Source organism: Cydia amplana, chromosome 16 (assembly GCF_948474715.1).
Source record: "Cydia amplana chromosome 16, ilCydAmpl1.1, whole genome shotgun sequence".
NCBI classification, from domain to species: domain Eukaryota; kingdom Metazoa; phylum Arthropoda; class Insecta; order Lepidoptera; family Tortricidae; genus Cydia; species Cydia amplana.
In genome coordinates, this window is record NC_086084.1 from 11,197,164 (window position 1) to 11,222,853 (window position 25,690).

Here is a 25,690-nt window from a genome sequence, read left to right on the forward strand (position 1 = left end):
TATTATCTGTTAGAAGACACATGACAGAATAAGAAAAAGGAAGTTCAGTACACGTCAAGGCTTCACGTGTGATGTTGATTGGCTTTAAAAATTTCGAAAAAAAATTACTCTAAATCTCGGACAAAATTTAAACATCGATCACGAGTTATTTACCACAAAGACGTTAATGTTTTATATGCTCAGTGATAGTAAATATCATCTAGTTTAAGTATTTAACATTCAAAAAGTGATACTAATGTACAGTTTTTAGTAGGAATTTTCATTTTACTCGAAAACAGATTCCGGACAGGGCACGGGAGTAGTAATTTGAGCCTTTAAGTATTTTTAAGTGTACCCTAAAAACAAATTAATCAGTGAATTAATGTTGACCCCAGTGTAAAAGTGTGACTACTTTATGGAAAAAAATAAATGGTACGTATTATCTGATGCTAACTTCCGATTTTCATCTCGGACACAAAAAAAAATCGCGTTCAGAAAATGACCCGCGTGTTAATAGTCGGTTTTAGACCAGGAAGTGGCTTCAATCCTACTTGACGTTTGTCTACGTACCGTTTGATCACATTTCGGATGGTCTGGTCAGGTACATTTTGCTTGCTAAAGTGATGCAAAATCAGTACCTACACGATTTTCAGAATAGCGTCTGTAAAATTCTATTATCGACTTAGCTCGGTATTCGTGCTCGGTACGTTTCATTCTAATTTTTTTACGGCTTTTAATTTACGGAAATGCAAATTAGGATAATTTTACAATAAAATGCATTTAACATTTTAATCCAATTGTTTATTCTCGTATGTATGTATGTATGTATGTATGTCACTTTATTGCACATAAACAGGTTTACATAAAACGGAGAAAAATAAAACAAAAATAAGAATGTTATGTACAAAGGCGAACTTATCCCTAAAAGGGATCTCTTCCAGCTAACCTTTGAGAAAATGCGAAAGGATCAAACACTAACAGGAAGTCATATAAACGGCTGCAAGAAGCGGCCTCTATCTCTGGACCACCCTTTATGTACCTACTGTACCTAGTATACAATTATGCATATAGTTTCGATTGTAGAAACAAAACTACAGTAGGTACAAAAAAAAAATCGCGTTCAGAAAATGACCCAAGCCACTTACCATCAGGGTAAGCTATGGCCGCAGCCGCCAACACCGCCATGATTATCTGTGCAGAAAACGTTGATAAAATGTAAGTGTAGTATGAATTATCAGAGATAAGATCTAGCTAGATCGATTTTTCGCCCCCCAAAAACCCCCATTATAGCAAATTTATCGTTAGAGCCGTTTCCGAGATCCCCGATATATATATAAATATACAAGAATTGCTCGTTTAAAGGTATAAGATAAGATAAATTAGATAAGCACAATGCAAATTCTACTCAACACTGAAAACTCGGTTGATGTCTCAATGATGATGATGATGATGTTGATGTGTCAGTAATTTCAACTGCCTGCCAGCTTTACAAATAATAATAATACATCTTGAGAGACTCTCGCTAGGTGGTTGGATCAAGGGCCAGATGCAGAAGGCGGTGATCTTGGACACGGCGCGGATAGTCCGCCGGTTCCTCTCTCTGCGGCCCTGACCACCGGCAGCTTGGGCCTTGCCCCGCTGCTGGCGGCACCCTAGGTTAGGTTTTTTATAATGTGTTTATATGTATTTTTTATTGTTTTGTAAGTGTTTTTATGTTTTACTTTTATATTCATATTATAAAAATCCTAACTTAAGAGAAAAGATAAATAAAGAGAATAATTATTAAAGAAAGATTAAATAAATAAAGAGAATAATAATAGTCTCACCAAAAGCTTAACCATCTTGCTATGAGGTATTATCGACGTCTGATTCTGATCGGAACTATGCGATTTTATTTTCCATCGTTGCTTAAGTACCATCGAACGGAATTGACACAAAAAATATAAGTAAAAATAACGTTCTTTGTTAACGCGTATTTGTTTAGCTGTGGGAACACAGACCACATAGACACCGCACTCACCACACATACACATGTACCGTAAGGTCGGGGTACTTTAGCCCTTACAAGGTTACTTTGTCCACCTAGACGCTTCCACAAAAACATTAATCACATAATGCCGTTTTTAATAATTTATCAACTCAATAAAATAGGTTTTCATGGGTGAACAAAGTAACCTTGGGGAGCTAAAGTACCCCGACCCTACGGTAGTTGTTCCTTCGCGTTCATCGTCATCATAATTTAAGAACATGGCTCCTGTCGGTGAAGTAGACGCCAGTTTTCACTGTCCTCGGCCGAGTTCTTCCGGTCCTAAAGGGACAGACACGTCACACGATCACGACATGTCATTTGCTTTTCCTTTTTGTTGTTGTGTATAGCTTATTGCTCTTCGTCTTCTAGCTTCCATCTTGTCTTCTAATATAGTCTTAACTAGCGACTCGCCCCGGCTTCGCACGGGTTAACAAATTATACAAAAACCTTCCTCTTGAATCACTCTATTAAAAAAAAACCGGATCGAAATCCGTTGCGTAGTTTTAAAGATCTAAGCATACACAGGGACAGACAGACAGCGGGAAGCGACTTTGTTTTATACTATGTAGTGATAGTGAAGTAGGTCTGTGATCGTGTCTTAACTCTTATCAAGTGACGACCCTTCACTTTGCCTCAGTAGGTTTCTCTGGGTGTCATTCTGAATCCCTAACAACGTTTGTCCTAAAGTCACTTGCCCTAACTGGTTTGTCCTAATGAGCACATGCCCTAACGATCATTTGTCATAACGATTATTTTCCATAATGTAAGGTTCTGAAAAATGGTTAGGTTTTAGAACTTGCTGCCACAAAAGTGGGTTAGGTTAGGGTTAGAACTGCGACCCTCGCAAAAAAGAAAATATGCTTAATAACATTAGGATAAGTAATCAATAATTAGGGAAACTAAAATTAGGGTTTTTAGTGTTAGGACAACTGATCATTATGACAAACAATATTAGGGAATGCAAAGATAGGAGAAAAGACTTTAGGGATTCAGATGTAGATCCGGTTTCTCTTCTCTCCAGCAATTCGCAGCACTTATCGTTCGTTTTTTTCTCCGTCCAATACTAAATTAGTACGGGAACGCTAAATAATATGTGTGGTGATCTTGATTGCCTTATGTGTTCGCGTCTTTTCGCTTTCTGGAAGTTGAGGTGGTCTGTGGGGTTGCCCGATAAAACAACAAGTTTTGATTAACCCCTACTGGTTATGGTAATTAATTGACGAACTCATCAAAAAACTAGTCTGGCGGTGTTGCTATCCTAAAAGGAAATAATCAAAAAACCGGCCAAGAGCATGTCGGGTCATGCGTCAGTGTAGGGTTCCATAGTTACCCGCTTGTCAAAATAGGCTGCCGGGGGCTATTAGGTGCTGGTATCCAATATAACAAGCAAAAAAGGGCAATACCTTTGCAGCACTTTTACTAAGAAGGGAAGACTTTATGCAAAAACTAAAAAACGGCTCAACCGATCCGTTCCCGATAGGTAGCTATCTAGCTATAGTTTTCATTGAGAGTTTACTAAGCTTTACTTGCCTGGTTTTTTCATTATTTTTGGACCCATGGTTCAAAAGTTAGAGGTGGTGGTACACATTAAGTCCAACTCACGCTTGACTGCACATTCCTAATAGGTTTTCCTGTCATATATAGGTAAATAACTATTTTGGGTATTCTTTTTTTAATTTAGACCCAGTAGTTTCGGAGAACCCAAAAAAAAAAATATACAGAGTGCTTCCTGTAACAGGAGCAATAAATTAAACTGTAGGCTGTACTCCTAAAACTGACCAACATTTGTTCAGCAATTTTTGAAAATAACTCGGGTTTTGGTTTTTATTACACTTTAAAGTTTATTCTAAGACGCAATGTATTACAAATTTTGTTATGTTTGAAGCGTGACAAGCAACGTCAAACACACTGATGTCAGCGTACATTGAAGGCAATATTTATTTTGTATGAAAAAGAGGAAGTCTAAAGGATTCATAATTTTTAAAAGTTGCTTAACAAATGTTGGTCAGTTTGAGGAGTACAGCCTACAGTTTAATTTATTGCTCCTGTTACAGGAAGCACCCTGTATAGGAGGTAACGTACCTATACTTTACTAAATAACATATTACCATCAGAAACGTAGTATCATGTCAGCCCGACCTCTAATGAAATCCTGGGGCCTTATTCGACATGCCAATTTTGACGTCGCATGTTGAAGTTCATTTGAATCTGAACTATCGTGGGTTGTCGAATAGGTAAAGATCATTATCTGTCAGTGAATCTCATGTAAACAAATCATTTCATCGCTAGACTTGATTGTCTATTGGTATGGCCGCCATGTTTGGATTTATGACATTTAAAAGGGGATTCTATGGCATAGAGTAAACTGCATTTCTATTTTCTATAGTTTTTTGATTCCTCTACTCGACGCAAGATGGAGTTAACAGTCAAATTTTGATCTTGGCGTTATAAAAATAAACCGCAAGAACATGACATGCAGTTGCGTTGGTGTAGATCTATCATGAAAACGAATATATGACAATTGTCCAGAATTAAAAAAAACTTGACAATAAACATACAGCAATACATATACCACTAAATGTCAAAAAGAAAACAGATTTAGTATAATTACTAGGTAACAAATTATATATAAAGTTTAAATTTTAAACCAATCGTCGTGGGTCCTAACCCCGGCTCTTAGCAATGAACTTCTTGTAACTTGTGTGAAAAATATCATTTGATATTACACCAATTACTTTATGGTGAAGTAAAATATCATGAGTCATGAGGAAGACGGAGTAGCCAGTAGCCACAATAAGCTATATTTTTGTCCTCTGGGTTAGATGGCAGTGAAATAGGGAGAGATAGTGAAGAATGCGGCAAAATAAGCATTTATTGTGTTGTTAGTAGTTAGTAGACTAGTTTTTTTTTCTAAAAATGAAAATTGACGCAACAGCAAGCTCATAGCCCCCTATGAGCCAGTCTGTTAGGTGCAGGCTTAAGGGCTAATCCCGGGGGAAGCGGAGCGTCGGCGACTAGCTGGTGCATCTGCTTATTAACCTCTTCTCACTTTTACCTCAGGTCCTTTGATTAATAAATTAAGGTAAAATTCGTAAGAACTAGTGCCTGTGTCATATTCTAAATTGGACGCTATGCCTAATTAGTTGTTATAAATTAAATAAAATAATTATTTATTTAATTAAATTTATAACAACGCAACGTGGGGTTATTCATGATGAATTTTAATGGCTTATATAAGACAGCGGTCGTATATTGCCTTAGAAATTTGGATTTTGTCAGTTTGAATGAACAGCAAACTGGAGACATTGAGATTAATTTTAAACTTATTATTTTAGGTATTCGTAAGAAATAATATTTTAGTTAGGTTATCCTATAGATAGGTTAGGTTAGGTTAGATTTGTTTTATGGCAATCCTGAAAAGTGACGCGTTTCTGAACTAAATGAATTATGACTAACGAAAATTCGAGCAAACAATACATTATGGCTTAAAACTATTTGGGAAACAATAGAGACCCCGTTTTCATCTGAAGTTGCAATAGAAATTGAAAAAGCCACATTTTTTCAAGCTTTTACTTAGTTTTATCTGTCCCGTTGGTTGTCTGTCTGTTCCAATGTGGTTCCAATCAAATCATGCAAATTAAATCCCAACAAAAACATAAATGTGAAATGAGAGCCAAGTTCAATATTGAGAATACGTGTCGTTGTTGACTCGCCGACAAAAGAATTGAGATCTATATGGGTGCCAAGTTCTGTGCTGTGTAGAAAATCCTGAAATTATAAAGCATTTGTCTTGGCTAGTTTTTAACAACAAACCAAGTTTTTGAAAAACTAACAGAAAAATATATATTACCTATATGCCTATACGTAAAAACTAGCCAAGACAAATCCTTTATAATTTCAGGATTTTCTACACAGCACAGAACTTGGCACCCATATAGATCTCAATTCTTTTGTCGGCGAGTCAACAACGACACATATTCTCAATATTGAACTTGGCTCTCATTTCACATTTATGTTTTTGTTGGGATATCATTACTTTTTGTACAGAAATTACTATAGTATTCATCATGAAAGCAGTTTGCCTAAGCTGAAAAGGAGACCCTCGCTAACGCGCGGTTAATTTTCAAAAAGTGTATACGCCTTATAGTCTACTTTCATTCCAAATATCAAGTTTCTAAGTAATCTAGAAGTGGGTTAGGTTTTTGGTCTATAAGCATTGATATAGTATAAAGAACTGGATACCCAATCAGCCGCCAAAAATGGCCCCACAAAAGTGATGTCAAAACAGATCATGCATTACTTTTTCGTTTAGTCTTGTTTGAAACGCTCAAATGTGAAGTTGTCAACAATTACGAAATGTGCCGTTAAAATATGTAAAAATAACAATGATAAAACAAGGAAAAAGGATGGAATGTATTTCTTTCGGTTAGTTCTTTGGATAGCATTACATAATTTATGTAATCTGGTGGTAATTTTATGGTTTTGAATAAATTAATTTGTTAGTACCAAAGAAGGGATGTTAAGGAACAAAAATCTAATGAGTCGATGTGAGGTCAATATTTTTTTATATTTTTATATGGAATTCATAAGAAATAATATTATGTTTAAATTCAAGATTTCCAAGAAAACCTATGCGACGTGCAAAGTGGACTGCTATTTAATTATAGCAAGAGATAGGGGTGATGCAGTTTTAAACAAGGCAAAACGGCACTTGTGTGTTCGGCCCATTTCCCTGTTTCCGACATATACACCACCAATAAGGGCTTATATCGACTAACTGTAAATGCTAAACCTCTCGGAACACAGTGACAACCACAGGATTTTTTTTATAAAGTATAGGTAGACTTTAAAAAAAAATCCAATCAGTATCTAAATGTCCCCGTGCACCCGCGCTATGAGTAAATGTAGATCTTAAATACACAGTTATTTAATAAGTAGAATTTATTTCAAGGAAATTAGTATTTAAAGACGTATACTTACGAATTAAAAATTTAATTTGTTTGAATTTGAACCACGAATTAATTTTATTTGAGCTCCCGATTAAATTAAATTTGTTTTATTTATTACTTCAATTGGTTTTCCTGTACAGTAATACATATTAAAGTGTACCAAAGTGACTCCATTCGTTCATTATTCTCGTTTGATGTTGTTTGACGTAAATATGTCACGTTTAGTGCCATCGGACTAAATTTTTTAACAGTGTTGGTACTTATGTTTGCAAATATGACACTTAATGCTTACGACATTAAGCTCTTTTCTGTACGAAACATTTATCTTGACTCAAAATTTACGTAAGCGTTTTTATCATCAATGCAAATGGTGCGAAACGTCATTGGGATCCACATTTCTTGACGTTTTTGTTCTGCTTTGTGTGTCTATTTCTATTATATTAAGTCAGTGTCTATAAGTATGTTTTTTTCCATCGATATATCAATAATTTCCAGTTTTCAGATTTTTCCCTCTATATGCACCTAATATTCTACCTTGATGCCAAATATCAAGTTTCTAAGTCATCTAGAAGTGGGTTAGGTTTTTGGTCTATAAGTATTAATTATTTTTTTTCCATCAAAATATCAATCATTTCCAATTTTCACATTTTTCCTTCTATATACACCTAATAGTCTACCTTGATGCCAAATTTTAAGTTTCTAGGTCACCTGGAAGTGGGTTAGGTTTTTGATCTATATGTCAGTCAGTCACAAAAATGCCGGTTTTTAAACGTTAATTTATCAATAACTGTTTGAGCTATGTTTATGAAATAGTGTATTTTGAACAAGCTAAGGGACTTGAATACATGTGCCAAATTTCATGTGTGTAGGTTAAGTAGGTTTCAAGTTGTGAAGGGGTCAAAAGTAGCTCGAAATGGTTCGTGTAATATTACACACGGTTGCTGCGTCGCCAGTTCCTTTTTCTTTGAACTTGGCTGGACACGCTACCGCGTGTCTAGATTTGACCCACTTCTCGGGTGTTCAATGAAGCTGAAAATTTACATAAGTACATAATATGTAATATGGGTGACAATACAATATTTTTATGGTTACCATCGAGTTGATCTGATGGTGATGATACAGACAGTGGTCTTTTAAGTCTTTTTAACTTTGTGATAAAACAACGCAACTTAATTATATTTGAAAATATTTAAAGAAAAATACAGTCAGAAATTAGAAATATTGTTATCTAACCTCTCTATCACTCTTGCATATTCCAGCGATAAAGAGGCAAATAGCTGAGTTTCGATTTTCGCACTTCCCGATAGGCCCCTTTGTAAACAAACCGCCTTGATGTGTCTATGTCAAATTATTAATTGTCTGTGAAAACTTGTTAAAAAAAGTTTAAAGCAAAGGCGTAGGCAAAGAGTAGTATAATATGTATATAGCTGGTCAACCAAATCTTGTCAGTAAAAAAAGGCACGAAATTGAAATCTTCCATGGGACGATATCCCTTCGCGCCTACATTTTTCAAAATTGCCGACTTTTTCTACTGTCAAGATCTGGTTGACCAAGTATACCTATATAGCGCTGGCGGTACACCGAGAAATTCAGTAAAATGCTGCAAATGATGTTAAAGGTATGAAAATCGGTACGATTGATCTTTAGAACATTTGAAACAATTTGACCCGAAGCACCAACAAATAAAAAAAAAACGAGAGGAGTTATGACGTCATCTTTTTTTGTAAGGAATAAAAAAATATTGTTTAAAAACCTATCGTGTTTGGTATTAAACGAAAGGGCTTTCTGAGCCGATTCCAAACATATATCACATCATTACATTTCAGTATTTTTTTTTAATTATAATATAAATAATTTTCAAAACATACCAATTAAGTTTGGGATTCTCCAGATACAATACGGTAAAATTTTTTTTGTAAAATATACCTCTAATCTTATACCTAATATCCTCATATCTAACCCTAATAAAGCAATTTTGAAATTATATACATTTAGGTTTTTTTTTATTTTTCAATTTTACATAGTGTGATCTATGAATCTCTCAAAAAATTAATATATAACGGTTTTTTTCAGAAAGTCGCTTATATCTCGGAGTCTATAAGTCGTAGTAAAAATTGTCTATGTAATAATTAAGAAAGAATTAACCGAAAAAACTCACCTTTAACGTCCCCCCTTTCCCGAGTTCTCCACCCCCCACTCATCTGAACTTTTTCTTACTTAAAGCTTAGATATTACCAAAGGAACATGTAATAGTATTTTATGCAACTGTTGTTTAAGAGAGGTCAAAAAAGGCGAGTGGCGTGAGTAACAATAACAACAAACAACAACCGAAAATTGTTAATAAAGACGCCACTAGTATTTTTTGACTCGGTTAAACAACGTTGCATACAATACTTTTTCTACGACCAAGCACTTACTTTGAAATGCAATGAAATAATAATAAAAATGGATGATGATGATTGTTTCATGTCCTAATGTGATAGGTTGTTCAGTGCGTGGGTTTCTTAAGGGGAACGAAAATTTCATTATTTTTGCGCTACGACGCACGGTTTAGGAGATACAGCCCTATAAATATTTTTCTTCGTCTTTTTCTTTTTTTTTCTTTTTTTTTTCTTTTTTTGTGTTTTTAAATCTTACTTAGGGGTTTCTTAAAGGGGAACGAAAATTTGATTATTTTTGTGCTACGACGCACGGTTTAGGAGATACAGCCCTATAAAGATGAAAATAATCGTACCATTAACCAAAACATGTCTATGGTTTACTCATCTGTCAGAAATGACAATTAAAATTAGGTTGGAAACAATGTATTCCATACAATATTTTTTAAATGGTGATTACACGAAGTATCGTAAAAGTGCCAAAAAGATACTGCGTGTATGCACAAATATTTTTTTGGGGAATAGACTAAAGACTTGTGTTGATAACTATAAGTTAGGGGTTTAAAGGTGTGTGCACGACCCTTTAAATGACAAATAAAAGTACGGGAGTAGAAAAAGCAAGTTTCAATACTCTTATTTTACCCGAATGACATTATTACTCGTATTGAGTAATTCGGCAGGGCTATTATTACACTTTGTAAAATTGAAAAATTAAAAAAAAAACCTAAATGTAAATAATTTCAAAATTGCTTTATTAGGGTTAGATATGAGGATATTAGGGATAATTTGAGGTATATTTTACAAAAAAAAAAATTATGGTATTGTATCTGGAGAAGCCCAAACTTGGTATGTTTTGAAAACTATTTTTATTATAATTTAAACAAAATGACTGAAATGTAACTATGTGATATATTTTTAGCATTGGCTCAGAAAGCCCTTTCGTTTAATACCATACACGATAGGTTTCTAAACATTTTTTTTTTATTTCATACAAAAAAACATGACGTCATAACTCCTCTCGTTTTTTTTTATTTGTTGGCGCTTCGGGTCAAATTGTTTCAAATGTCCTAAAGATCAAACGTACCGATTTTCAGACCTTTAACACCATTTGCAGCATTTTACTGATTTTCGCGGTGTACCGTCAGCGCTAGAAGTGGGCAGCAAAGAGTAGTATAATATATATATATATATATATATATATATATATACTCTCCCGGCCGATTTCGACCACGCCGACTGTTTCAACTCCGCTGCTGAAGACAGGACAGTCGGCAGTCAACGTTTGTTCCTAATAAATATAACATTGATGAATCAAGGCGGTTTGTTTAAAGAGGGCCTGCCGCGAAACCAATTTCGTTATCTGCCACCATTAAATTTCGCTCGTATATGCAAGAGTGATAGAGAGGCAGATAACGAAATTTCCCCCACCCCCCTTTGGATGGTTCTTGTTTGAGTTATAATGTCACTGTATTGAGGACTCAACCTTTCCATTTTTAAAGTGTTTTTATATCGACATGACACTGGCTACTGTAGTAAATGCCAAAAAAGAAAAAAAAACGCTGTCATAGTAACGAAAATAATAAACACGTCAATCGAAATAAACAACGTAATATCCAAGAAAAATTTGCAAAATAGTATATGATAAATATGTAAAACATCATTAATTATCGAATTAAGATTACATACAACTTTGTGTAAAAAAAATTGAGGCAATTATACAGCCCGATTATACGGGTTACATTTTGAAAAAGATGATTATCTTGGAAAGAAGAGTAAATATACATAGGTGAACATAATGGTGAACAAAGGTATAGTAAAATAGGTAGGGACATAATTCAGGGTTTGCTTGTCTGGTCCACGCATGCTGTACCTATCACGACCGCGGCACGGCCGTCTCCTGCTAACTTTTCGCTATAATAGTAAAATCATAGGTCTAATACCTATGATTTTAATATTATAGCGAACAATATTTCATGTTCATGATCTCGAATTTAAGACTTTAGCTTAGATTTATGGCGTGCGGCCTAGCGCGCGTTGCCTCTATGAGGAGCTGTCAAAGCGCTTTATATCTGTATGCTTTTGATGATGCGGATCAGCATTCTTATCCAGCGGGGCAAGCGGCCAGCCTGCAGAAGGGCACCCTACCGCACTTGGTAGGTCACTACACTCACTACCAGGATTTAGGGCTAATAATTTATTTATAAGTTTTTAATACCTTTAAACGAGCAATTCTTGTATATTTATTTATTTATTTATATGTATAATATATTTCGGGGATCTCGGGAACGGCTCTAAACGGATTTAGATGAAATTTGCTATATGGAGGTTTACGGGGGCGCAAAATCGATCTAGCTAGGTTTTATCTCTGGGAAAACGCGCATTTTTGGGTTATTATATGTTTCCAGAGCAAAACTCGGTCTCCCAGACATTAAGTTTTTAATTTAAGTGTTTTTATCATGTTTCATATTTAAACTTACAGATGAACCAGCAGAGTTTTTGGAGAGGTGTGGTTTTCTTATTTCCTGTTACCAACCTGAAACACCATACCTACCTAAATATCAGAAAATAATAAAGTGAAGAAAATTAAATAAAGTTGAATGCTTAAAAACTTTAATGTTTTATTAAAATTAAACGAAAAAAAATGTGTAAACTGAAATAGATCAATTTTTTTTATTTGTAGTTGAATAACATATATGTATTTAATCTCCTTTAATTAAAAATCATCTCTGAGTAGATACATATTAAACAATAGGTACTTTTAGGTCTTGGTAGTAATGTTAGGTCTTATGACCTACTGTATTTGACTATATTACTTACCAAGACCGGAGCCTGACCTGTCAGTCGCCAACTATTTTGATGCTCTTTGTAGGTAGCATCAAAATAGTTGGTGACTGACAAAGTTACCAAGTTACTAAGGTAGTAGGTACCTATATAGTAGGTAGCAGTAGCGCAATATTTAGTCAAAATATTTTGACTAATTTAGATTATTTTTATGCCAAAAAAGTAATACAAGCTATTCATGTTCCACTTAGTAATAAAATACGGACTTTTCTGAATATGTGGTTTACGAAATGTGTTAAGGTACAACTTGTGGTTTATTAACGTGGTTTAGAAATAGGCAGCTTGAGTTGAGAGAGGGCTTGATGAGTAAATTGTTTCATTTTTTTACAATTTTGAGCGTTTATAGGAGAATGTGTGGAGCAAGCATTATTTGACGTGTAGGTGTGGGTTCAACAAAAAGATCGCTTGTCAATAAGGCATTCTTGCTGTTAAAATTCAATTATTAATAGCCTTTATCGACCATCAGCAATGTAGTCCCTTTTTGATTGATGGAAATTGTCACGTAAGTTCCACTACTCGCCGCCGCATCGCCTACAGCGCATTCGTTGGTCTATCGCTCACAAGATGTCATTAATTCATGTAAACTTACGTACTGAAAAAAAAAAAGTTTTACTCTTTGCTATAAATTACCCTTTCGCACGTCAAAAACTCCAAGATGGTGCCGAAGGTCATAGAGAACCAAGTCTACCTTTGGAATCATTACTTGTCAAAATTTGACATTAGCAATCCACAGTTAGGTGACAACCAAACCAAACCATTATAAACCTTAAAGTAATAATAAAACAAAGTTGTTTTTTGTTAAATTATTGTTTGTACCAAATGAACTTCAGCACTTGATGAACTTCAAATGAACTTCAACAGTTGAATTTCAAATGACGCGAAATTTGACAGTTGCACATGTCGAATAGGGGCCCTGTTATATTGTTTGTTCACGTGTTTTGTTTTGATGCATGTTGAAAGAGCAACTCAAACATTGCGCCCCATAACAATTTTCAATAATGCAAATTCACATGCAACATACCATATTATGATGCTGAATATTACTCTATCTATAATATCAGATTCTAGTAGTAAATGAGGAAGAATAAAGGATGACTCACGCTAGACCGGGCTGGAGCTTCCGGCGCTTAGTTTTCTATGGAAAGCACCAATCATTTTTAGGGTTCCGTACCCAAAGGGTAAAAACGGGACCCTATTATAATAATAATAAATAAATAAATAAGTATCATAGGACATTTTTACACAAATTGACTAAGCCCCACAGTAAGCTCAAGAAGGCTTGCGTTGTGTGTACTCAGACAACGATAGATATAATATACAAATACTTACATACATAGAAAACAACCATGACTCAGGAACAAATATCTGTACTCATAACACAAATAAATGCCCTTACTGGGATTCGAACCCAGGACCGCGGCTTCACAGGCAGGGTCACTACCCACTAGGCCAGACCGGTCGTCAAAATTACTATTACTAAGACTCCGCTGTCACCAGGCTGTATCTCACGCACAGGGACCGGAACCGGTTACCTTAACCGGGGTTTTTCATAGGGTTATTTTAGAAGTGGTTATAAAAACCCCTACCATAACGGTAACCGTCTGATAAGGTAACACTTTGATTCGGTAACCGTATCAGATCGAGTTAACCCCTGTTACCGGTAACCGAAATAAAAACCCCGTCTATGCTGTTACCTCATAATAAGGTTTTGAACCAGTTCAAACGATTGTAAACTTTACGCAGACTTAAATTCAACTTATTATTGAATAACCGTGGTTGGCATGGGCGGTCTATGAAGCCTCCAGCACAAACAAGTTTTTTTGCCGGTAACTTCGCTTATTGACAATTCAAACAATATTGCACTTTGAGTCCTTAAGCTAAAATTGAAAACAAGTGAGCAATTACAGTATTATTTTTAGAGCGACAGCCGCGGCGCAGCGCGGCCATTCCTTTGTTTATCTTTATACCTGTGTGTTCCTATTGTTTTTGTCAATTCTAGTTTAGAAATTTTTAGAAAAGGGGTTGCAAGTAAACAACTACCTATCCTAGTAATATCTGCTATTATTTAGATATATTTTATGCTACTTAGATAATTATTTTTATTTTCGGGTTCACACTTGATATGTACCTACAGATTAAAGACTGATTTAAAGAAAAATTTTCACCTAACTAGTAATTTTACTGGTACCTAGTTAGGTATAATTTATCTTAAGTGATTTAAAAAAAACACTTTGTGATAAAGATACATGCGCTAGCGGATTGTGGTAGATATTTTACCATTGTTAACAAATGACATATGTACTAGTTATTATGAGCTTATTTTATAATAAGCAATTAAAGTCTATTTTTTTATTCGGTAGACTAAAATGACATTTCATAGTATGAAATGAAATGACACATGATGTTCATACTACGAAATGTCATTTTAGTCTACCGAATAAAAAATAGACTTTAGTTTAAAATGTTTTCAGATGCGGTGAGTTGTATGAGCTAAGTCGTAATTTACCTTGTACCGCTTAATGCAGCGATCAGAAAATATATATCTATAGCAGTTATAAACTTATTTTAATACTACAAATCTTTCATTAATACCAGGGGGCTCAGCACGGTTCCATTTTTATCGACTATCACTATGCCCGTCACTTTCGCACTTACATACTTGTTAGAACGTGACAGGTATGGTGATAAACGATAAAAATGCGACCGTGCTACTAGGGCAGAATTCATTATACATATTCATTGGGTATCTATAACATTGGTAGGTGAAATAGTTTTGATTAAATTAAATAGATACATAATTACATACATACTTAGTAAGCAGTGTTGGGCATTCAAGAATAAAATCATTATTTAAATAAGAATTCCTAAGGATAAAATAATGTTGATTTTATTCCCGTCAAAATTATTCAAATAATTTTGATCGGAAATAATTCGTATGTGAAAAAATTGAATAAGAATAATCTCATTCTTAATCAAATAAATATAATCATGATTTTATATTCTAAATAATATTCCTGGATAACATGTAGTATGGGTGCCGTATAGGCGTTACGTATAGATAGAAGTAAATTAGACAAGAAACTATTATGTTTCTTGACTAATTTATACCTGATTTTATGCAATAAAATCTTACAAATTTAATTTACTGCCGCATAGTCTTGGTATTGGACGATACCCGTATTTATTTTAATGTGATAACTAAATCATCAGGTACAATTCAGCTGCTCTGAATGGATGGTGGATAGCGAAACTCTTCAATGGCTGTGCCTAAATTAATGTAAAAAATAAAAATCGGCCAAGTGCGAGTCTGACTCGCGCAGGAAGGGTTCCGCACCATTACGCAAAAACCAGCAAATAAATCACGTTTGTTGTATGGGAGCCCCACTTAGATATTTATTATATGCTGTTTTTAGTATTTGTTGTAATAGCAGCAACAGAAATTAATTATTTGTGAAAATTTCAACTGCCTAGCTATCACGGTTCATGAGATACAGCCTGGTGGCAGACAGACGGATAGAGGAGTCTTAGTAATAGGGTCCCGTTTATACCCTTTGGGTACGGAACCCTGAAAAAAGATGTTTTTAAAGGTAGGATAAGGAATGGCTTGATATGGTGTATTCCTATTTCTCCCCGCCGGGCACAGATGGGAATAGGCGCTTCATTTAAATCATTCCCATATGTCCCCGCCTCATGTATCGCGGCGATCACGTTGGGCAGGAACAAATGGGGAAAATACTCATGATTTTTTTCTGTTTTCGAATTATGTTTATAATTCGTTTTTTATTAGCATTAGAAAGAACTTGAAAGAAGGTAAGCGATTTTGACATGTCTTTTAATTGAAAAACACTTTTTAAAAACCATAACTATTACTTATGAAAGCAGAAGACTATAAAAGATCGTATTAGATTCATAATTGTTACATATTTACCGTAACTTATTTTTAAAATGTGCTTTTCAATTAAAAGAGACATCAAGATTGTTTACCTTATTTCTAATGCTAAAAAAAACGAACTATAGTATGTGGTTTCAGTATCCGAGTTACTACCAAGACTTATGGTGTTTTTAAAAGCTCTTCTGATATTTAAAATTTGCATTTATTATTTAGACGGAAATTAACAGGTATATCGTTTGACACAACGCTTGCCGCACGTGTTTAGCAAATGCTGACAAAGAATTCACCACGCCACGACTTAATCCTATTGTTATTGCCAATGAGTAATAAATGACGGTCTCAAGTGCAAACACGCCTGTAACTTTCTGCAAATCTATTTAATTATAGTGATAAGCGTAGGACTCTTTTCTTACCTGCAGTAATTTACTATCTCATTCACTTTCCGTAGGTGTGAAAGAGATAGCATACGTAAGACCTCAAGGCTGGTAGGAATAATAAACAAAATACATACTTAATACGCAAAGAAATATACGTTGAACCATCATAATTATAATTTCGCAGTTTACTTTCTATGTAGCTTCATTATAAAATTATCATCACCGTTTCGAAGGCATTGAAAAGAGGGGTGAAATTCATTTTACTATCTATATACATTGTACTACATATAATATGACGTATAATATGACCAAATAAATGCCATTTAACCTTGTTACCACTAACTCATGTATCTACAATTACATCAATTAGTCATGACACGGCAGAGTACTGATAACAATACTGTAGTGTAGTACAATAATAAGGCTTTATTGGTGTCACTATGACTCTCACAGCATTCTGCTTAATCCTAAATATCCTAATACAATAGAAAATACCACGACCTTTAAACATTCGGTGCACTTGCGTTGTAGCGCGTGCCAGCGGAGCGCAGCGTTTCGATTTAAATACGCATGTTGCTTCGCCTGTGTAGGTATATTTATTATCTTCATGTTATTAGGTACTAGGAAGTGCAAATAATTGACTTCATACATGAAAGATATTTTGCAGATTTTGTTATAGATATAGATAGTCACCTTCAACAACACGAGAGTAATCTAGAGCAGAGTTGGGCAAAAAATAACTTGAATAAGAATAAGAATAAAAACAGAAATTTCATTCTTATTCCAATCGATTTGAATAAGAATAATTCTTGCACTCGTTATTTTAGAATAAATAGAAAGTGAATAAATCATGACACTTTTATTTTAAATGAAAAAGACAAAACGGAATATTTATTCCAGATGTAGGATTATACTAAATAACGTTTTATTCAATTAGAATGCGGGGCAATGCGGCCAGCCTTCTGGGTACCCTACCGAGTGACCACGACCTAGGCCAAATTTTTTATTTATAAGTTTTTATTTTTTAAGTGTCATTAAGTTTTTCACAAATAAAATAAATTATATTATCTGTGTAAGAATGTTATTCTGAATTAATTTAACTTTTGTAGTTACATACTACTACTTTTAATTTTGTAAGTTTCTAAAATAAATAAAACAAATAAAATAGATAAAACAAATAAAATAAATGAAATAAATAAATAAAAACAAATAAATTATATTATTTACATCTATTTTATTAGTATTGCATTTTAGTTTTTATATAATATTATAAGTATTAGTTTAATTTTTAAGTAGGTTTACTTTAATTTTAGTTTAGGTTTTAAATTTTTAATTCATAGATTTCATAGTTAGTTGTAATGTTTTTTTATTATTACCTTTTAAGTTAAATAAATGAACTTTATCCTAATAAAATAAATAAGATAAACAAAATAAATAAAATATATAAAATAAACAAAATAAATAAAGTAAATAAAGTAAATAAAGTAAATAAAGTAAATAAAGTAAATAAAGTAAATAAAGTAAATAAAGTAAATAAAGTAAATAAAGTAAATAAAGTAAATAAAGTAAATAAAGTAAATAAAGTAAATAAAGTAAATAAAGTAAATAAAGTAAATAAAGTAAATAAAGTAAATAAAGTAAATAAAGTAAATAAAGTAAATAAAGTAAATAAAGTAAATAAAGTAAATAAAGTAAATAAAGTAAATAAAGTAAATAAAGTAAATAAAGTAAATAAAGTAAATAAAGTAAATAAAGTAAATAAAGTAAATAAAGTAAATAAAGTAAATAAAGTAAATAAAGTAAATAAAGTAAATCAAATACATAAAATAAAAAATAAAAAAAAATAAACAAAATAAATAAAATAATCAAAATAAATTATATAAATAAAATTAACAAAATTAATGACAAATAAAATAAATGAAATAAGTAAAATAAACAAAATAAAAAAATAGACAAAATAAGTAAAATAAACAAAAACATTAAAATAAGCAAAATTAAAAAAAAATACAAAAATAACAAAATAAACTATTAGTTCTATTAATAAATTAACTTTTTCTTTTAGTAGGTATTTGACTGACGGCACATCACTAAATACGAATGTAGCAAAGCAATAAGCAACCGATAATAAAGGTTACCATAACTGAATAAAAACCGGTTAAAAACCCCTAACAAAACCCTAACGCGATGGGGTTTTGAGATTAACTCGGTTAAAGGTTAAGGTTACCGTTTCAATAAGCTTACCGTTACAATCAGGTAACAGTATGATAGGGTTACCGAATGATACGGTAACCGAATTGATTGGGTTACCGAATGGATAGGATTAAGCGTAAAGAGGGGTTTTCCGGTCCTTGCTCACGCACCGTGATAGCTAGACAGTTGAAATTTTCACAGATGATGTACATATTTCTGTTGCCGCTATAACAACAAATACTAAAAACAGAATAAAATAAAAATTTAAGTGGGGCTCCCATACAACAAACGTGATTTTTGACCGAAGTTAAGCAACGTCGGGCGGGGTCAGTACTTGGATGGGTGACCGTTTTTTTGCTTGTTATTTTTGCTTGTTTTGCTCTATTTTTTGTTGATGGTGCGGAACCCTCCGTGCGCGATTCCGACTCGCACTTGGCCGGTTTTTTTTTTATACTTACTATCCTTATTAGTTGGCTAGTTTTGTGTGTATACAATCGAAACTATATTATACTAGGTAAGTGACATGGCCAAGTGACAAAGGAATAGATACCTACACAAGAGTCGTCAATTAAAGTAGAGTTAGACCAAGCTAAGTTAACAGCGATTTTGATAGAGTCTGTGCGGAGAAGAGTGGAAAGGAATGTATGGGGCCCAATACATTCCACGACTCTTCTCTTTCCGAACAGACTCTAGTCCAGACGGTGCAAGTGTTATATAATTTCATAGAAATTGGTCTAACTATAGTGGAAATATTGTGGGCGTAGTTTTGATGTCTGGGACTCTTCATGTGCTCTTTCTTTGGTAGGTAGTAACTTCTGTTTAACGATGAAAAACTGTTTGGTGCAACCGACCCTTAACGCATTCACTGCCAGGGGGCGTGGCCTAGGAACAAACTTGTATGACGGTCGACGCACATGTGCGTCGGTGGCAGTGAATGTGTTAATGTGTTTGCCTAACCGCGCGTTTTAATAGGTACTGTAGCAAATTTATTTAGGAAAAAATAAATGAATACATATTGTACAAGATTGCCACGTTTTATTCGGAAAGTATAAATAATACTTTATAATTTACAGTTCAAAATAAATAAGTAAACACCTTGTCCACACAAAATCATAGATAGTATAAAAAAGTGCCACCGAAGTCAGCTAAGTCTTTCTTGTTCCCTACTTTATAATTAACAGTTTAAAATAAATAAGTAGACACCTTGCCCACACAAAATCATAGATAGTATAAAAAAATAAGTGCCACCGAAATCTGCTAAGTCCTTCTTGTTCCCTACTTTATAATTAACAGTTTAAAATAAATAAGTAGATACCTTGCCCACACAAAATCATAGATAGTATAAAAAAGGTAACTGCCACTGAAATCAGCTAAGTTTCAGAGTCAGGTAATTTTTAAGATGTAGTGTGACACCGAAAACAATCTTATGAACTAAAAGGCTATCTACCTGGCTAAGTCTTTCTTGTTCCCTAATGGTACCAGTAAGGAACAGGCTGCGAGCAATAAGAATGTAACAATAATTTAATTTTTATAAAATACACACAGGAAACTGTTGAATGGTATAGCGTTCGCTTTAAATTGTAAATTTTGTTGAATTCATTAAAAGGATGGACACTTCCCCAGTGTTGGGCGTAATTAATTACTTGTGTAATTTAATTACTAATTGAATTACATGTAATTCAATTTTTTGTAATTTAATTACATGGAAATTTGATTACATGTAATTTAATTTCCTGTGTAATCTGTAATTGCGATTACATTAATTCGTAATTTAATTATTCGATTACTTTTCGTTAACCTTTATATTCATTTGCAAAGATGAACAAATTTACTTGGAGTAATTATAAAGAACAAGCAACGGTTGCACTCCGGGAGTGCCGATAGAAGTAAAAACCCATTGCAATTGCGTTTTCCCAATTGCAAAAAGGATATTCAATGAACGTTTAAAAATTGCGTTAATGATATAGGCAGAATTGACACCAACTTCATTTGGAAGATAAAATGAATCTGGTGTCGGTTGTCAAACCAGACGTCGTCGGGAATTAAGTCAAAAAGAAAAAAAAAAGGTTTCTACCAAAGCGTATCGCTGCAGTACCTACTAGCTTCTGCCTTCGACTTCGTCTGCGTGGAATTATGGCGATGAATAATAAAAGCTAGGTACCCGAAGTCCTTCTCCGGGCCTCAAATTATCTCCATACTAAATTTAATCTAAAGTGGGAGAATTACTGCAATGTTTTGCCGCCAGAGTGCAGCACTAGCGCCTTTAGTAAACCATAGAGTAACTTAATTATACATACTGTACCTAAAACTGTTTTTAGACAAGTTTTCACAGACAATCAAATATGACATTGATACATCAAGGCGGTTTGTTTACAAAGGGCCTACCGGGAAACGCGAAATCGAAACTCGGCTATCTGCCTCTTTATCGCTCAAATATGCAAGAGTGATAGAGTGGATAGATAACAAAATTTCGACTCTCTCGTTTGCGGTAGACCCTTAGATTGTTACTTATTGTGGGAGTGGCGCGAGTTTCGAAGATAGGTCGGTAACATACAGACAGATAGTTAATTTAATTTTAGTTGGGATTTAAATACTATTAGAAGTGTTAGATCATTTGCTGCAACTAGAGTTATTCGTTTCCTAATTACGTACTTATTATTTATATTGAGTTTCTAGGAATTCTGAGTTAGACGAGAATAAAGTAGAGTCAGACGAATAATTTTATTGGTGCTAACCCGAAGATCATCGCTAGATCACGACTTCCACACTTTGTTAGTTACGGCACGTTATGTAGGTATATGGTAATCACTGAACTAGTTCTAAGCAACAACACAACATAATAGTTTACCAACATAAAAGTTTCTGTTTGACCCAATGGTTGACTGGTAGAGAATGCCATAAGGCATTAAATACGCCATTTGTACAATTTAATATTGTGCGATAAAGTTTAAATAAATTATAAATATGTATGTACTTACTTAAATTTTAATATTATAAATTACACTTATATCTTTTTAAATGTCAAACATCTATGAAATTATGGCGTTTCAATTAACACTTGCACAGTCTTCATTGAGGGATTTAAATAAAAATTAAGTTTTTTAACATCGTAAATTTTATTGATAGTTCTTATAAGTCGATCGATATCACTATTTTTAATCATACAGTATACACAATTCCACACACAAGAAAGTTTAATGATGATGTCCATATCCGCCATCGTAATGGTCGTGGTGGTCGTGGCCATCAAAACTGCCGTGGCCACCGTGGCTACCGTGGCTACCGTGGCTACCGTGGCTACCGTGGCTACCTTCAAAATCTCCATGACCTCCGTGGCCATGACTATCGTGGCCGTAGCTTCCATGGCCGCCTCCGAAATCGTCGTTTCCTCTGTGGCCGTGGCCATCGTGATGGCCATCGTCGTGACCGCCATTACTGTGACTTCCGTGGCCATCGAAGCTACCGCCACCTGTAAAAACATACGAGGATGATGAGAAATTGATAATTACAATTACTAATGTAAATTATTAGAGGTTCTCAAAAATAAAACTTTGAGTGCTAGCTCGCTGCAATGATAAAAAATTAGGTACATATGTATAGGACCAAATTTACTACTTGTTTCGTTTGAATTCTGTACTTCTAATTGTGTGGAGCCTAAGTCACTAAGTAAGACTCCCAAGGGTTTAGCCCACGGGATGCTAGTTAAAACTGCAGTGAGATAAAGAGAATCAGTGAGAAGATCTTACCGAACCCTCCGGCTACGGCGCCGCTTCCGTGACCGCCTGCGTTACCTAAATAAATAAAGCAATGATACATTTTAAACTTTTTGCGTTTGGAACACATATTAAATAATAATTCATAGTGAACCACAATTTTACACGGGATCTAAGTTCGTGTGGTAGGTGGTTTGGGTTTGTTGGGTCTACTCCTAACTTTTTTATAGACTTTTATGGGATAGTTAGTAACTTACATTAAATATCTCTGTTTTGACATTTTGCTGGGGTATCATACCTAGTCATGTAAGTATTTGTATTTAAGTCACTCACCAGGGTAAGCTAGGGCCGCAGCCACCAATGTCGCCATAATTACCTGTGCAGAAAATTTTGATAAATTAATGTAACCTATATTTAAATATAATTCCAATTTTTTTTTAATGTTGATACGACATATAAATTGTATTTTGTAAAACAAAGGTTTAGGTATACAATATTAGAGGTTACTCATAAATTTGTTTTAATCATGAAATATGGTGGAAAGTTTAATGATGATGTCCATATCCGCCATCGTAAATTAGTGTTGCGATTCAATGGGGAAATGCTGCCAGCATCCTCGGTACCATTCCACAGGAGCCAATTTTAGAATAAGACGTTTAGTTTTATAGGATTTTTAATTATATTATTATTTAGTTATTAAGTTTAGTTATATGGTTTATTTCTATGTAGGTATCAAAACAGTTTTTTTTACCTACATAGAAATAAAACTTAATAAATTTTAAAATTTTATTTCGTAAATAAACAACGTGAACTCACCAAAAACTTGACCATTTTTATGAGGTATTGACAGTGTCTAATCTTGTTCAGAACTATGCGATTTTAATTTCCACCGTGGCTTAAATACCATCGAAAACGATTCACTTAACCTCAAAAAAACACCCAATAACATTAATAACGTTCGGTAGTTTGTTGACGCCTTTATCAAAACGAGAAGTTTTAGACTCTATTCTGTGCCTTTTTTTATTAACCCCTACTGGTTATGGTAAACTGACTAATAAAATAGTTCTGTGTGTTATACAAAAAGCCAAAAAGTATAGCTTTTAGAATGTCATGTTCTTGTTATTGTTCATTTCTGTTTTTTTCTAATTTTAAATTTTTGATAGTTAAACGATTTGTTTTACAGGGTAGCTGTGAGTGATTCCAAAAGTGGAATCACGAGCGTTGCGAGGTTTTCAAGGCACGATAGGCACGTAAAGAGCTAGGTAATTACCGCACTAGTACTGTAAAATATTCCCATTACAACTTTCAGAGCTATTTTAAACGGCTCTCTAATGTAGCAAACAAAACGATTTTTTAAATATTTACTTAAAATGTGTTACTGATTTAGGATTCGTTAAATATTTTCTTATACACAGTACACACAAAAAGATTTAATTATGAGAATGTCTATATATGTCGTCATCGTGGTCGTGGTGTTCGGGGCTCCCAAATCTGCCAGGGCCTAAGCTGCTACCCCTTTCATCTCCGTGGCCGTCATGTCCCTGGCTCTGGCCATCGTAGTGGCCATCGTGACTCTGGCTCTGGCCATCGTAGTGGCCATCGTGGTGGCCATCGGAATGACCGCCATGGCCGCCTGTAAACATATATGAGCTAGATGTTAACTTATTCGTCCGGAAATAGGGTCACGTGTAGGTATAGTTAGTATCTATAGTATAGGTGGGTATATGTAATATACTCTAGTAATAAGCTATTGATGAGACAGTGAGTAGGTTGTTATAATACTTATAATGTTGTAAGTGTTCTTATTGGTAACAAAAGTCAAATCCTGCCCTAGTAGCACGGTCGCATTTTTATCGTTTATCACCATGCCTGTCACGTTCTAACAAGTATGTACGTGCGAAAGTGACGGGCATAGTGATAGTCGATAAAAATGGAACCGTGCTGAGCCCCCGGCCTATAGAAGGTAAGGTACCTATAAACCGAACAAAAAAACTGGAGGCAAGCTTGCCGAACTATATATATATATACCAAAGTAGGTATGATATGTACCTACCGAATGTAGGTACCTATTGAAAGTTGTAAAACTAACACTTAGGTTTTAAAGACGAAATTTTTTGCATAAATCATGTTTTAGAACCAGGACAATTTTATTATACTTAAGTTTCGAGTCCAAATATTTAATATATGTATAAAACTTTATAATTGCATTGCATATTCGTAGCAGGAGTAAAAGAGATGGATGATCTCAGTCGACATTGTGGTTTGCGAACACTAAGAAAAGGTCTCACCGGGCTCTCCGTGGTCGGCATTCGCGTGGCCGACGTTCACAACATGACCGCTACTCGCATGACCGCTGCCCCCATGACCACCGCCTCCACCGACCCTGAATTCTGTATCAAATAAAAAAATGTAATAATCAAGAGCTTCTTAGGAATCAATCGAGATCTACTTGAAAAGACACGTCAACGCAGGTAGGGTGCAAGCAGTTCTATCGTAACATTCGTAACTGATGTTTTGCTTATTTTATTGTCGTAGAAGATTTAAAGAAGGTATCAATCAGTATTCACATATTATACTGACCTCAGTCAGTATTCCATATCTCAATATGGAATAATAATAACTCAGTGAGTAGTAATGGTGCCACTGCCAACGAACTGTTACTACCTTACGTATTGTTAAACCGCTATGTCTTTTTGAAATAAAATATGAAATGACACTGTCAATGGTAGGTGCAGATAAATGAAGATACTTATTTTACGTATGATGAAGTTTTAAAACTTTGAATAAAACATCAAATTAAAATATATAATTAGCGACGTGACATACATACTTACGGACGGACGGACAGAGTTGCACCATAAGGTTCCATCAACCATCTTTTTGGTACGGAACCTTAAGTAAAACGGCACATTATTTATTAAGAATAGCGCTGCTGAAATATGTGTGTAGTGACTGTTTATTGTCATTGGCGTCATTGTAATTATCTACTAGAGCCTTTGCGAGCTGCCTGGGGACCCCCTTGGTCACGCCATTTTGAAAAAAAACAGTCTCTCTTTTGCCTCATCCCTGGCTTCTTCCCATTTACTTGGGGTCGTCGGCCCAAGCGCGTTTCTGACTTATAAATACGAGAATGGTTTCTCCTATACAATACAACCTAAATAAATAAATAATTTGAGGTATCGTTTTGTTCGTCCTCTTGACCGCGGCGGCACGTGATTGGTCAAATTCATTATAGTTGACTACAGCGTTTGCTTATGAATATTATAGTTGAGTCAGTAGCCTATAGAGAAAAGTATGCGATTTCAGTTTGGTATGGTATAAGGTAAGCAGATATTTTTGAAG

General features: G+C 34.3%; 2 protein-coding genes across 4 annotated transcripts in view; both read right to left on the bottom strand.

Moving 5' to 3' along the window:
* The window catches only part of LOC134655007 (acanthoscurrin-2-like), a 38,345-nt gene extending 15,151 nt beyond the window's left edge, over nucleotides 1-23,194 (bottom strand). For all 3 annotated transcript variants that reach the window (XM_063510466.1, XM_063510463.1, XM_063510462.1), the window contains exons 1-2: nucleotides 23,165-23,194; nucleotides 22,682-22,724 (exon numbers count right to left, since the gene is read on the bottom strand). In XM_063510466.1, the coding sequence (XP_063366536.1) occupies nucleotides 22,682-22,724; nucleotides 23,165-23,179 (58 nt within the window). In that variant the 5' untranslated portion in view covers nucleotides 23,180-23,194. The remainder of the gene's footprint in view (nucleotides 1-22,681; nucleotides 22,725-23,164) is intronic.
* Nucleotides 1-25,690, bottom strand: part of LOC134655005 (uncharacterized) — a 175,315-nt gene that overhangs the window by 60,859 nt on the left and 88,766 nt on the right. The window lies entirely within an intron of this gene.